This window comes from Rhinoraja longicauda, chromosome 5 (assembly GCF_053455715.1).
Source record: "Rhinoraja longicauda isolate Sanriku21f chromosome 5, sRhiLon1.1, whole genome shotgun sequence".
Lineage (NCBI taxonomy): Eukaryota > Metazoa > Chordata > Chondrichthyes > Rajiformes > Arhynchobatidae > Rhinoraja > Rhinoraja longicauda.
Window position 1 is genome coordinate 12,666,753 of NC_135957.1, and position 13,891 is coordinate 12,680,643.

The window sequence follows — 13,891 nt, forward strand, 5'->3', positions numbered from 1 at the left end:
CGGCCAACATGTCCCATCTACACTACATCCCATCTGCCTGCGTTTGACCCATATCCCTCCAAACCTGTCCTATCCTACCTGTCTAATTGAGTCTTAAATGTTGGGATAGCCCCAGCCTCAACTACCTCCTTCACCTTAAACCTATGTCCTCTGGTTAGATAGAATTGCTCAAGTTTATGCCAGTTGCAATGGTCAGACTAGGGAATGGGAAACCAAGATCTCATTTCTTTGATCAGCTCTTTCAATGTCAACTATTCAAATATTCCAGACGTGAAGGCTGTGCACCTAGACATATACACGTGCCAGCCTTCCATTATTCTCCCCATTTTTTTGTTTGTGGATAATGAGAAACTAATAACAGCAGCCAGCCAAACATTGCCTCAGAAAATTGTGACATACGATGAAAAGCCTGTATACAATTGTATACTTTTTTTGGAAAACAAACCTCAAAGTTAAGTACTTGGCTTTAGTTTAGTTTAGAGATACAGCGCAGAAACAGGCCATTCGGCCCACCGAACCCACGCCGACCAGCGATCACCCCTTAAACTCACACTATCCTACACAATCGGGCCAATTAACCTGCAAATCTGTCCATCTTTAGAATGTGGGAGGAAACTGGAGCACCCGGAGAAAACCCACGCAGTCACAGGAAGAACGCAGTCACAAACTCCAAACGGACAGCAGCTAAAGTCAGATCGAACCCGGGTCTCTGGCGCTGTAAAGCAGCAACTCTACCGTTGCGCCACCGTGCCGCACATTCTGAGACAGACTTGTTGCACATTGCTTACAATGTCAAAGAGGTTAAATGTGTAGGAAAGCAATTGAAATTCAGTAAATTCAGAGCAACGAGAAGTGCCAAACAGAATTGTTCACTCAAGAGATAGTGATGTTGCAGAGTATGTTGCTAGGAAACGGGTGTTGAAACAAGCAGTGCAACTGATTGGAGAATACAATTAGATGTGTTTCTGCAGAGGGAAGAGGTCGAGGGATAAATGGCAAATAAATAGATGTCAGATCAATTGTTGCTAAGAAATATTGTGTTTATAATTGTAACTTATTAAGGACTTTGGTGAGCCATGAATTTACTGATTTAATTTTACTTTAAAGTAACGGCGTGGAAACAGGCTCTTCGGCCCACCGAGCCCACACTGACTACCAATCACCCGTTCACACTAGTTCAATGTTATGCCACTTCCTCATCCACTCCCTGCACACCAGAGGCAATTTACAGAGGGCCGATTAACCCACTGTCACTGCATGTTTTGGGGATGTGGGAGTTAACCAATGAAGTCACAGGGAGAACGTACAAACTCCACATAGAGAGCATCCGAGATCAGGATCGAATCCAGGTCTTTGGCACTGTGAGGCAGCGGCTCTACCAGCTGCCCCAGTATCTAGAAACCTCTCTGGTTACCTGTTGCACAGCAGCCCAGACCTCTTCTCCCTATCCCCAGACTAGTTCCTGATAACTGATTAAGGGCAGCATGGTGGCGTAGTGGTAGAGTTGCTGCCTTACAATGTCAGAGACCCAGGTTCGATCCTGACTAGGGGTGCTGTCTGTTTGGAGTGTGTATATGCTCCCTGTGACATTCTTGGGTTTTCTCCGAGATCTTCGGTTTCCTCCCACACTCCAAAGACGTACAGTTTTGTAGGTTTATTGGCTTGGTATAAATGTGCGGGGATTGCCGGTCAGCGCAGACTCGGTGGGCCGAAGGGCCTGTTTTTGCACTCTATCTCTAAACTAAACTGAAAATATTCATAATGTTCAAAAGTTCCAGTAGCAGATTTAGGCCATTTTTTTTAGATTTTAGATTTTTTAGATTTAGAGATACAGCGCGGAAACAGGCCCTTCGGCTCACCGAGTCTGCGCCCCGCCCAGCGATCCCCGCACATTAACACTATCCTACACACACTAGGGACAATTTTTACATTTACCCAGTCAATTAACCTACATACCTGTACGTACCTCAAGTTTTCTCCGCCTTTCCATCATGGCTGATCTATCTTTCCCACTCAACCACAATCTCCTGCCTTCTCCTCTCCCCGTAACCCCTGACAACCGTACTAATCAAGAACCTATTAATCTCCAGTATGGACACCCCGGTGTAACCCAGGGACATGAAACAAAACCAATCCCGTCGGTAAATGTCTTCAGCATTTCTCAGACAATCTTCTCTCTTTGTGGCATTACATAGGACAGAAGTTTGGGGCAGCAAGTGTGATTTGATGGCAGCAATGTGACTGTCATAGAAACATAGAAAATAGGTGCAGGAGGAGGCCATTCGGCCCTTCAAGCCAGCACCGCCATTCATTGTGATCATGGCTGATCATCCACAATCAGTAAACTGTGCCTGCCTTCTCCCCATGTCCCTTGATTCCGCTAGCCCTTTGAGCTCTATCTAACTCTCTTTTAAATTTATCCAGTGAATTGGCCTCCGCTGCCTTCTGTGGCAGAGAATTCCTCAAATTCACAACTCTCTGGGTGAAAATGCTTCTTTTCACCTCAGTTTTAAATGGCCTCCCCTTTATTCTTAGAGTCCTTGCTATTGGTACTTAGAGATTTCACTGCCAATGTCAGCACCCATCAGTATTCATGGAATTAACTAGAAACCAATTAATAAAATGCAGTAGGTATGGTCCAGTGGTAGGGTTTGTTTTATCTCACGTTACAAACATATTCATCGGAGCACTGTAGCATTGATAGCCGACCTCACCCAATTAAGGCATTGGAATTAGTTATTAGATTGAGGGCAATTTTTGTGGTTCTATTATCCCCTCGTAAATCATGAATCCTCAACGTTTAAGAAACAGTTAGACAGGTATATGGATAGGACGGGTTCGGAGGGATATGGGCAAACGTGGGCAGGTGGGATTAGTGTAGCTGGGACATGTTGGCCGGTGTGGGCAAGTTGGGCAGAAGGGCCTGTTTCCACACTGTGTCACTCTATGACTCTATGTATCGTCTTTCCGCTGACTGGATAGCACGCAACAAAAAAGCCTTTCACTCTACCTCGGTCGACTCTACCTTGGTAAAATAAACTAAACCAAAAAACAAATGAAACTATTTTCCAATGATTTGCCTGTCCTCTGTCCTCTACCCAAGTGACCATCCCTGCCTTCCTCCCATTAAAGTTTTCCATCCATGTAACACATGGAGCAGCTGAATCCAATTGTTCGTGCACTCAATAAGTACTCCTACTGTCAATCAGTGGGATCTCTCGACAAACCCGAAATATTAAGATGTTGTAACCAACTTCTGCCATTATAGCTTTAATTTGCTAACTTGGAACACATAGAACAGGTAAGGTGGACCATAGAACAATACAGCGTAGAACAGGCCCTTCATCCCACATTGTCTGTGCTGAACATGAAGCCAGGACCAACTCTTCACTGCCTGCACAAGATCCATATCCTTCCAACCTCTGCATATCCATATCCCGATTCAAAAAGTCTATTAAATACCATTATCATATTTGTCCACACCTCTGTTTGTCTCCACCACAACCCTCTCCTGCAATCTGGACAAAATTATCAGAGCGCACTTGAAATCGCCCCCTCTTTCCCGGAAGTCCTCTCGAAAATATGGCTCCTAGGCCGGGAAAGGCGGCCGATCTCGACCCCATCGGGACTTCTACGGACGATTTGCCCCCTGCGGCCGGGGCTCCGGCCCGGCAGGAGCCTGCAGATCCGTTCCCATTGCCGACCTCCGCGGCCAACTTTGTGGCCCGGTATCTAGGTGCCTCGGCAGACCCCTCTGGATGAGGGGATCAACAGAGGCTCTGACCTCTGTTGATCCGGCTGTGACCTCTGTTGATCCGGCAAAATGGATAATCCAGAGAGGCTCTAGAATCATGGGTGCCAGAATATCGATGGTAGACCTGTACTTGCGAGGGTTTAAACTAGATGAGTAGGGAGTTGAGAATCAAAGGTCAGAAACGGAAGAACTGATGGGAAGCTACAGGTTATGAACAGTAAGGCTGAAAGGAAGGGAGAGGTTAATGAATGTGGTGAGACTGATGAACTGAAGTATGTTTATTTCAATGCAAGGAGTATTGTGGGTGAAGCAGATGAACTGAGAGCCTGGATCAGTGTATCAGTATTCACCAAGGTGAAGGACCTGGAGGACTGTAAGATCAGTGTGGGGAATACTAATATGCTAGGGCAGTTTGAGATCAACATTAAGATGTATGGGATGCATGGTGACTTGGTCAATCATAAATATCTCACTTGTGGAAGACAAAGGGTTGTGGTGTGTGGGTGTTATGGGTGGAAGGGAGTTATGAGTGGATGGGAGGTCTGTGAACAGTCGTCTGCAGAGATCTGTGTTGGGGGCCAACACAGTAGTGCAGCGGTAGAGTTGCCACCTCACAGTGACAGAGACTCGGGTTCGATCCTGACTACGGGTGCTGTCTGTATGGAGTTTGTACGTTCTCCTTGTGACCTTGTGGGTTTTCTTCAGACGCTTCGGTTTCCTCCCACACTCCAAAGAGAAGCAGGTTTGTAGCTAAATTGGCTTTGGTAAAATTGTAAATTGTCCCTTGTGTGTGGGCTAGTAATACGGGGTGATCACTGGTCGACGTGGACTCAGTTGGCCGAAGGGTCTGTTTCCGCCCTTCATCTCTAAAGGTTAAAGTCTAAAGACATCTATTATTTCTGATATATGTAAATGATGTGAATATAACGGTTAGGTTGGTTAATAAGTTTGCGATGATACAAAAGTCCTTAGCAACACTGACGTGCTGAGGGATCTTGGGGTCCAAATCCATAGCTCCCTGAAAGTGGCAACACAAGTAGATAGAGGGTATAACGGCAAGCTTTTCGTCTTCCTTATATAGATCCATAAAGCACTTACCATATAACATAGAAACGGGAGCAGAAACCTTACGCACATAACAGAGGTCTCCATGACATTTCTTTTGAAGTTAGTCTTTATTTGAAGTTGCAATTATTTGAAAGCTAGATACTCTTAAGGATAGCGGAGTCAGGGGGTATGGGGAGAAGGCAGGAAGGGGGTACTGATTGAGAATGATCAGCCATGATCACATTGAATGGTGGTGCTGGCTCGAAGGGCCGAATGGCCTACTCCTGCACCTATTGTCTATTGTCTAATATAACATATTGACATATCTCGTGTCATTCACTTATATATGATTTGTTGTTTACATAGTGGTAAAAAACTAATATCTTATCGTTGTTCCTACGTAACTTATGACTTACTAAAATCTTATTATTTTAGCAAGCTTCTGTAATTAAGATTCTTCTTGTTGACCCTATTGTCAACAGGTTTCTTCGTTGTCACACTAAAACATTGCATGAATGTTAAGCAAGATATACTAAGGATCTGGTCCCGCCAATGGCACCTCCCAGTCCATACGTAAACATAATATTAACCCCTTGGTGTCCAAAAAAACAGCAGGATACAAAGTAATATAATAATATGCTAACATAACTAATAAACGAAAAATGGCTCCTACAGTGGGGTTAACAACACATATCGAATGGTTTCCTTCTTCGATCAGGGCATTGTGTATAAGAGTCAGAAAGTCATGTTGCAGCTTTATAGGACTGGTTAGGCAGCATATGGAGTATTATGCGCATTTCTGGTAATCGCATTGCAGAAAGGATGTGGAGGCTTTGGACCAGGTACAGAAGAAGATTATACTGCCTAGATTAGAAGATGTTAGCTATGCAGAGTGGTGTGTTGGAAGGAAATGCAGATGCTGGTTTACACCGAAGACAGACACAAAATGCTGGATTAACTCAAAGCGGGACAGGCAACATCTCTAGAGAGAAGGAATGGGTGACGTTTCGGTTCAAGACTCCTCTCCAGAATTTCCCGCTGAGTTACTCCAGAATGTTGTGTCTATCTTAGCTGTAAGGAGAGGTTGGACTAAGTTGGACATTTTTTACAAGATCATTGGTGGCTGAGGGGAGACCTGGTAGAAATATGTAAAATGATGAGGGGCATAAATAGGGTAGACAGTCAGATCTTTTTTTCCAGTGTGGAAATTTCAAAGCGTAGAGAGCAGGACTTTAAGGTAAGAAGGGCACAATTTAAAGGAGATGCGTGAGGCAAGTTGTTTACACAAAGCAGTGGAGAGTAAGGTCATAAGGGATTGGAGCAGAATTAGGGCATTTGGCCCATCAATTCTACTCCGCCATTAAATCATGGCTGATCATCTTTCCCTCTCAACCTCATTCTCCTGCCTTCTCCCCATAACCCCGGGCAGCTGTACTAATCAAGAATCTATCTCTACCTTAAAAATATCCATTGACTTGGTCTCCACAGCCTTTGTGGCAATGAATTCCACAGATTCACCACCCTCTGACTAAAGAAATTCCTCCTCATCTCCTTCCTTAATAAACGGAACGTTCTTTTATACTGAGGCTATGACCTCTGGTCCTACATTCTCCCACTACTGGAAACATCCTCTCCACATCCACCCTATCCATGCGTATCACTGTTCGGTAAGTTTCACTAACGTCCCCTCTCATCCTTCTGAACTCCAGCGTGTACAGGCCTAGTGCCTTCAAATGCTCATCATATGTTAACCTACTCATCCTGGGATCATTCTCGTAAACTTTCTCTGGACCCTCTCCAGAGCCAGTACATTCTTCCTCGGATATGGGGCCCACAATTCCTTACAATACTACAAATGCGGTCTGACCAGAGCCTTATAGAGCCTCAGCATGAGATCCCTGTTTTTTAAATTCTAGTCCTCTCAAAATAAATGCTAGCATTATGTTTGCCTTCCTTACTACCGATTCGACTTGCGAATTAACCTTTTGGGAATCCTGCACCAGCACGCTCAAGTCCCTTTGCACCTCCATTTTCTGGATTCTCTCCCCATTTAGAAAATAGTCTATGCCTTTATTCCTACTACCAAAATGCTATATTCCTTCTGCCACTTCTCTGCCCACTCTCCCAACCTGGCCAAGTCCTTCCGCAGAATCTCCACTTTCTCTACATTACCTGTTCCTCCACTTATCTTCATATCATCTGCAAACTTGGCCACAAAGCCTTCAATCCCCTCATCCAAACGATTAATATACAACGTGAAGAGTAATGACCCCAGCACCGAGCCCGCTAGTCACTGGCAGCCGACCAGGAAAAGCCCCCATTATTGCCACTCTTTGCCTTCTGCCATCCAGCCAACCCGCTAGCCATGCTAGTATCTGCCCTTTGATACCATGGGTTCTCCTCACGTGTGGCACTTTATCAAAGGCTTTCTGAAAATATAGATAAACAACATCCACAGATTCTACTTTGGCTGTCCTGCTATTTACTTCCTCAAAGAATTCTAACAGTCAGACAAGATCTCCCCTTCCCAAAACCAAGCTGACTTCGGCCTATTTTATCATGAACTTTTAAGTACTGCGTAACCTCATGCTTTATAATAGACTCCAAAATGGACTCCATGTTACCTTTGTAGTTACCTTCTGTTGTTTTTTAAAAGGTTCCGAATCCACTGGCTTCCCACTAATCTTTGCAATGTTTTATGCCTTCTCTTTTAGTTTTATGTTGCCTTTGACTTCCCTTGTCAGCCACGGTTGCCTCATTCTTCCCCTAGAATCTTTCTTCCTCTTTGGAATGAAAAGATCCTGCGTCTTCTGAATTATTCCCAGAAATTCCTGCCATTGCTGTTCCACCGTCATTCCTGCTAGGGTCGCATTCAGGTCAACTTTGGCCAGCTCCTCCCTCATGCCTCTGTAGTCCCCTTTGCTTAGCTGTGATAGACAATAGACAATAAGTGCAGGAGTAGGCCATTCGGCCCTACGAGCCAGCACCACCATTCAATGTGATCATGGCTGATCATCCACAATCAGTACCCCGTTCCTGCCCTCTCCCCAATATCCCCTGACTCTGCTATCCTTAAGAGATCTATCTAACTCTCTCTTGAAAGCGTCCAGAGAATTGGCCTCCACTGCCTTCTGAGGCAGAGAATTCCACAGATTTACAACTCTCTGAGTGAAAATGTTTTTCCTCATCTCTGTTCTAAATGGCCTACCCCTTATTCTTAAACTGTGACCCCTAGTTCTGGACTTCCCCCAACATTGGGAACATGTTTCCTGCCTCTAGTGTGTCCAATCCCTTAATAATCTTATATGTTTCAATAAGATCCCCTCTCATCCTTCTAAATTCTAGTGTATACAAGCCCAGTCGCTCCAGACTTTCAACATACGACAGTCCTGCCATTCCGAGAATTAACCTAGTGAACCTACGCTGCACTCCCTCAATAGCAAGAATGTCCTTCCTCAAATTTGGAGACCAAAACTGCACACAGTACTCCATATGTGGTCTCACTAGGGCACTGTACAACTGCAGAAGGACCTCTTTGCTCCTATACTCAACTCCTCTTGTCATGAAGGCCAACATGCCATTAGCTTTCTTCACTGCCTGTTGTGCCTGCATGTTTACTTTCAGTGACTGATGAACATGGACACCCAGATCTCTTTGTACTTCCACCTTTCCTAACTTGACACCATTCAGATAATAATCTGCCTCCTGTCTTACCACAAATGTGGATAACCTCACATTTATCCACATTAAACTGCATCTGCCATGCATCTGCACACTCACACAACCTGTCCAAGTCACCCTGCATCCTCATAGCATCCTCCTCACAGTCCACACTGTCACATCTGATTTCATCTTCTCCCTCTCAAATTGCAGGTTGAATCTTATCATGTTGTGGTCACTACCTCCCAGTGGTTCCTTTACCTTGAGCTCCCTTATCAAATCCGGATCATTTCACAGCACTAAATCCAGAATTGCCTTTTCCCTGGTAGGCTCCATTACAAGCTGCTCTAAGAAACCATCTTGGGGGCACTCTACAAATTCCCTCTCTTGGGTTCCAGTACCAACCAGATTTTCCCAGTCTACCTGCATATTGAAATCCCTCATGACCACTTTAACATTGCCCTTTTTACATGCCATTGAATCTCCTGATATAACTTGTACCCCATATCCTGGCTGCTGTTTGGGGACCTGTAAATAATTCCCATAAGGGTCTTTTTGATGATCGCACTTTCTCAGCTCTTCCCGCAATGTCAAGGACTGAACCCAGGTCTCTGGCGCTGTAAGGTAGCAACTCACCCGCTGCCACCCAACGCTAACAAATTATCTCTCTTTCATATTTTACCAACTGTGTCACTGTGCCACCGTGCTGTTTAATTTTTTTCTGTATTATAATCATATTTGTGCAATTGAGTGGAAGGTAGCATTTCAATCTCTGTCTATCAGAGGGCGAGTTTGCTGGTGAGAGAGGACAAGGTCACTGCTCCAATGATGCTGATGGGATTGATAACATTGCCCAGAATGCTTGAGAGGTTCCGCCTTATTATTTAACCAGCTTGCTGATTTCTTGAAAAGTACGTTTGAAGGGAAATTAGATCATTTGTGCCACTTAACAGAGGTGAGCAATTCCTAACACAGACTGTTTAGCTGCATGTGAAGATGGTGACGCGGAGAGTCAGACAGGCGGAGAGGAATCAATGCACTTGCAACAGGAGTAATCATGAAATAGAGTGTGTGAGAGACTAGATTAGAAACTGCGACTGCAAGAGGTCACGGTGGCGCAGCGGTAGAGTTGCTGCCTGACAGCGAATGTAGCGCCGGAAACCCGGGTTCAATCCTGAATCCGGGTGCTCTCTGTACGGAGTTTGTACGTTCACCCTGTGACCTGCGTGGGTTTTCTCCGGGATCTTCGGTTTCCTCCCACACTCTAAAGACGTGCAGGTTTGTAGGTTAACTGGCTTGGTAAATGTATAAATTGTCCCTAGTGTGTGTAGGGTAGTGTTTAATGAGCGGGGATAGCTGGTCGGCTCGGACCCAGAGGGCCGAAGGGCCTGTTTCCGCACTGTATCTCGAAACAAAACTAAACTAGAGCGAGAGACAGATTCTCAGAAGGTGGCAGAATAAATGGAGATTCGAGGAACTGCAGATGCTGGAGTCTGGAGCAAAAAGTGCTGGGACCGCTCTCAACCTGACACATCGCCTGTCCATTCCCTCCACAGATGCAGCCTGACCCGTTGAGTTACCCCAGTACTTAGTGTTTTGCTTGTGACGGAATAAAATTTGAGTTGGAGAGAAACAGAGAGCCGCCGGATAAACGGCATGGTGGCACAGCGGTAGAGTTGCTGCCTCACAGTGCCAGAGACCCGGGTTCGATCCTCACTACGGGTGCTGTCTGTGCGGCATTTATACGTTCTCTCTGTGACCGTGTGGGATTTCTCCGGGTGCTCCACTTTCCACTCTCACTCCAAAGATGTACAGGTTTGTAGGTTAATTGGCGTTGGTAAAATAGACCCTAGCGTGTGTAGGATAGTGATAGTTCAGAGCGTGATTGCTGGAAGGCGAGGACTCAGTGGGCTGAAGGGCCTGTTTCCGCAATACATCTCTAAAGTCAATATGATTAAACTTGCATCTCAGACAGTGTAGTGGAATCGAATGTATAATGCATGTCATCTTAATGACGCAAGATTACATGGGGAACAACACAATTATGTTCTTAGTACAAACCAGCACTTAAAGAACGTGTTACTGGTACGAAATTTAACATGCAATAGCATCTCTGGAGAAATGGAATAGGTAACGTTTCAGGTCGAGACCCTTCTTCAGAGTCTTGACCCGAAACATCACCTATTCCTTTTCTCCAGAGATGCTGTCTGGCCCGCTCAGTTACTCCAGCACTTTGTGACTATCTTCGGTTTAAACCAGCATCTGCAGTTCCTTCCATAACATGCAATAGATCTTGTCAATGGATAATTAGAAATAAATGCAGAGATTTGTTTACCTTAGTTATGAATTACTTGTGCAAATTAAATATTACATGGTGGATGTTGAAATTAAAGTGGCTCTCCAATAAATGTAAAGTTCCTCATCTGTGAAAATTTTGCGGATGAGAATCTCACAAAGTTCACAAATTGCTTTGGGGTGTCGCAAAGGATATCTGCTCATAATTTCTGTTCATTAACTCTGACACATTTTTTTCCCCCCTTCCCGATGAAGTCATCGCTTGTACACAACCTCCCCGTGTTCTTCACGGGCGAGTGCAAGGGTCAGATTACAGATGGGGCTCCAGCATCAGCTACACTTGTTCTGAAGGATATCAGCTTTCCCTATCGGCTATTCTGACCTGTGAAGGACATGGCGTATGGAGAGGGGAAATCCCACAATGCTTACGTAAGTTCCCATCATCTTCTTTGAACTCTCTTTGCTCACTCGTGCGATGTCCTCGTGAAAATGTTATTCAACCAATTCTTCGATCTGCACTCTTCACTCTCATTATAAAGTAAGCAAGAATGCATCCCTGCCCGTCTGAGGATGTTGAGACTTTGGCTAATGAACTGATGTGCGACAATGCGCATCAGTTCTCCATTGCCAGAGTGAGGCCACACACAAACTGGAGGAACAAAACCTCGTATTCCACTAGGGTAGCTTACAGGCCAACAGTATTAAAATTGAATTCTCCAATGTTAGGTAACTATTGCAATCCCCACCTCCCCCCCCCCCCCCCCCCCCCCCCCCCATCACTCCCTAGTGGCCACCTGAGCTCACACCTATTTTTCCCCTCTACCTCTCCCTCCACACACAATCCTTCCTCTGGCTTCACAATTTGCAATTCTTCAAACCTCTTGTCACACACCTTCAATTGTTAATTTTTCATCTCTGGCCTTTGATCCAGCCATCTGCTTATCAACCCCCCCCCCCCCCCCCCCCATTGGCTTTTCAAACTCTCCTCTGGAAGCTCAATCCATACATCCACCACTCTTTGTGTGAAAAAGTTGCCCCTCAGATTCCTATTAAATCTTTCCCCCTTCATCTTAAACCTATGTCCTCTGGTGCACGATTCCCCTCCTCTGGGCAAGAGACTCTGTGTATCTACCTGATCTATTCCTTTCATGATTTTTTACACCTTTATAACATCACCCCACATCCTCCTGCACTCCAAGGAACAGAGTCTCAGCCTGCTCAACCTCTACCTATAAGCTCAGACGTGGCAACATCCTCGTAAAATGTTCTCTGTCCCCTTTCCAACTTGACTATTGTTCCTATAACATGGTGCCCAGAACTGAACATAATACTCTAAATGCGGCCTCACCAACTTTTTTCTAACTGCAACATGACCTCCCAACTTCTGTACACAATAATCTGACTGATGAAGGCCAATGTGCCAAAAGCCTATTTCTACCTGTAATTTATAAATGTATCTCCTTGTATCGTAGTTTTCCTTCTTTCCCTTCATTACCCACATATCAATGTCTTTGGAATCCAACTTTTATTTCCTGCCTTTGCTCTCTTTACTAGAAGTTAGAGAAACATGCCCTTTATGATGGTTTTCTCGTGTGCCATTTTAAATTGAAATTTATCTGTTGTCTGCGAATCCTTCAGGCACAACCGCAGGAGATATACAATTAATGGAAAATCATTACGGTGCATGATTTGCAAGATGATGTTTGGTTGTAGATATCACCAGGACTTTTGTTTCTGAATTTTAAATGAACAAACTGCCAAAGTGTAGATTGTGTAGCTAATCTTAAAGAATGATTTATATAATTTTTTTTTTGTAATACTTATATTGCTGCATAACATCATCGGTCTTGATTTATGGTTATCTTTATAAGACGGTCATCCTATTTGTGACTATGGATCTTTATAGGATCTTGATGTATGATTTACTGGGACCCTCTCATGCTCGACATACCAGGACTGAAAATTGAATTTATTTTTGGGAGGTGATGAAGCAGCAAGACGTTTTATTTTGCGAAATTAAACAGTCAATCCCATTTGTTTCAGACAGTAGTACATGGAGATAACCAGCTTGCTGACAATGAGAATGATGCATGTATGTGACAGTTTTAACCACATTTTTCGTGTCCTGGACATTAGTTATGCTGGGTACAGTTACAACGCCATGCATGAGTAATTGAGCATTCTTTGTATTTGCATTTCGATGCATGTCAAAGGACTGTTTGTTTCGTACTTTATGGATGGGAGAAATGTCCCTTATATTTCACCTGCGGCTTATTTCATAGTATGCTTTATTAACCTGAGGGGGTAACTTGTTCACACCAAGGGTGGTGGGTGTATGGAACGAGCTGCCAGAGGAGGTAGTTGAGGCAGGTACTATTGCAATGTTTAAGAAACAGTTAGACGGGTACATGGATAGGAATGGTTTGATGGGGTATGGGCTAAATGCAGGCAGGTGGGACTAGTATAGATGTTGGTCATGTTGGTCAAAGTGGGCAAGTTGGGCCAAAGGATCAATGCTGTAAATGCTGTAAGAATCTATGATTCTATAACCATCACATTGCTGTGTTTCATGAAAGAAGTTGCCCTTTCAAGGCATTCAAAGGGTGGTGCAGAAGCACAGTGGAAGGTGGTGCAGCGGTAGAGTTGCTGCCTCACAGCACCAGAGACCCAGGTTTGATCCTGACTATGGTTGCCGTCTGTATGGAGTTTGTACATTCTCCCTGTGACTTTGTGGGTTTTCTCCAGAGGCTCCGGTTTCCTCCCGTACTCCAAAGACGTACAGGTTTGCCGGTTCATTGGCCTCTGTAAATTCCCCCTCGTGTGTAGGATGGGAAAGTGGGATAACATTGAACCAGTGTATGGGTGATCAATGGCTGGCGTGGACTCGGTGGACTGAAGGACCTGTTTCCATGCTGTATCTCTAAAAACAAAGAACTATAGAAGTGCACCATGAGCAAATCAGGAGATGCAATTCCATTCCCAAATGTATGTTATTTCCCTGATGACATTGTGAACTCTTTGTTTGTGCTGTGTATTTTTTTAATGTATTTAATGTATTTAATTTTCGGGATGTGGATACCACTGGCATTTAATGCCTGTCCCTAATTGCCAATGAGTCGCCATCCTGAAATCATT

At 44.5% G+C, this 13,891-nt stretch overlaps 1 protein-coding gene across 1 annotated transcript in view; it reads left to right on the top strand.

Moving 5' to 3' along the window:
• LOC144593406 (CUB and sushi domain-containing protein 1-like) overlaps window positions 1-13,891 on the top strand; it is a 1,892,487-nt gene that overhangs the window by 1,833,472 nt on the left and 45,124 nt on the right. Inside the window, exon 60 of the mRNA XM_078398909.1 lies at window positions 11,012-11,185. Coding sequence (XP_078255035.1) covers window positions 11,012-11,185 — 174 coding nt within the window. The remainder of the gene's footprint in view (window positions 1-11,011; window positions 11,186-13,891) is intronic.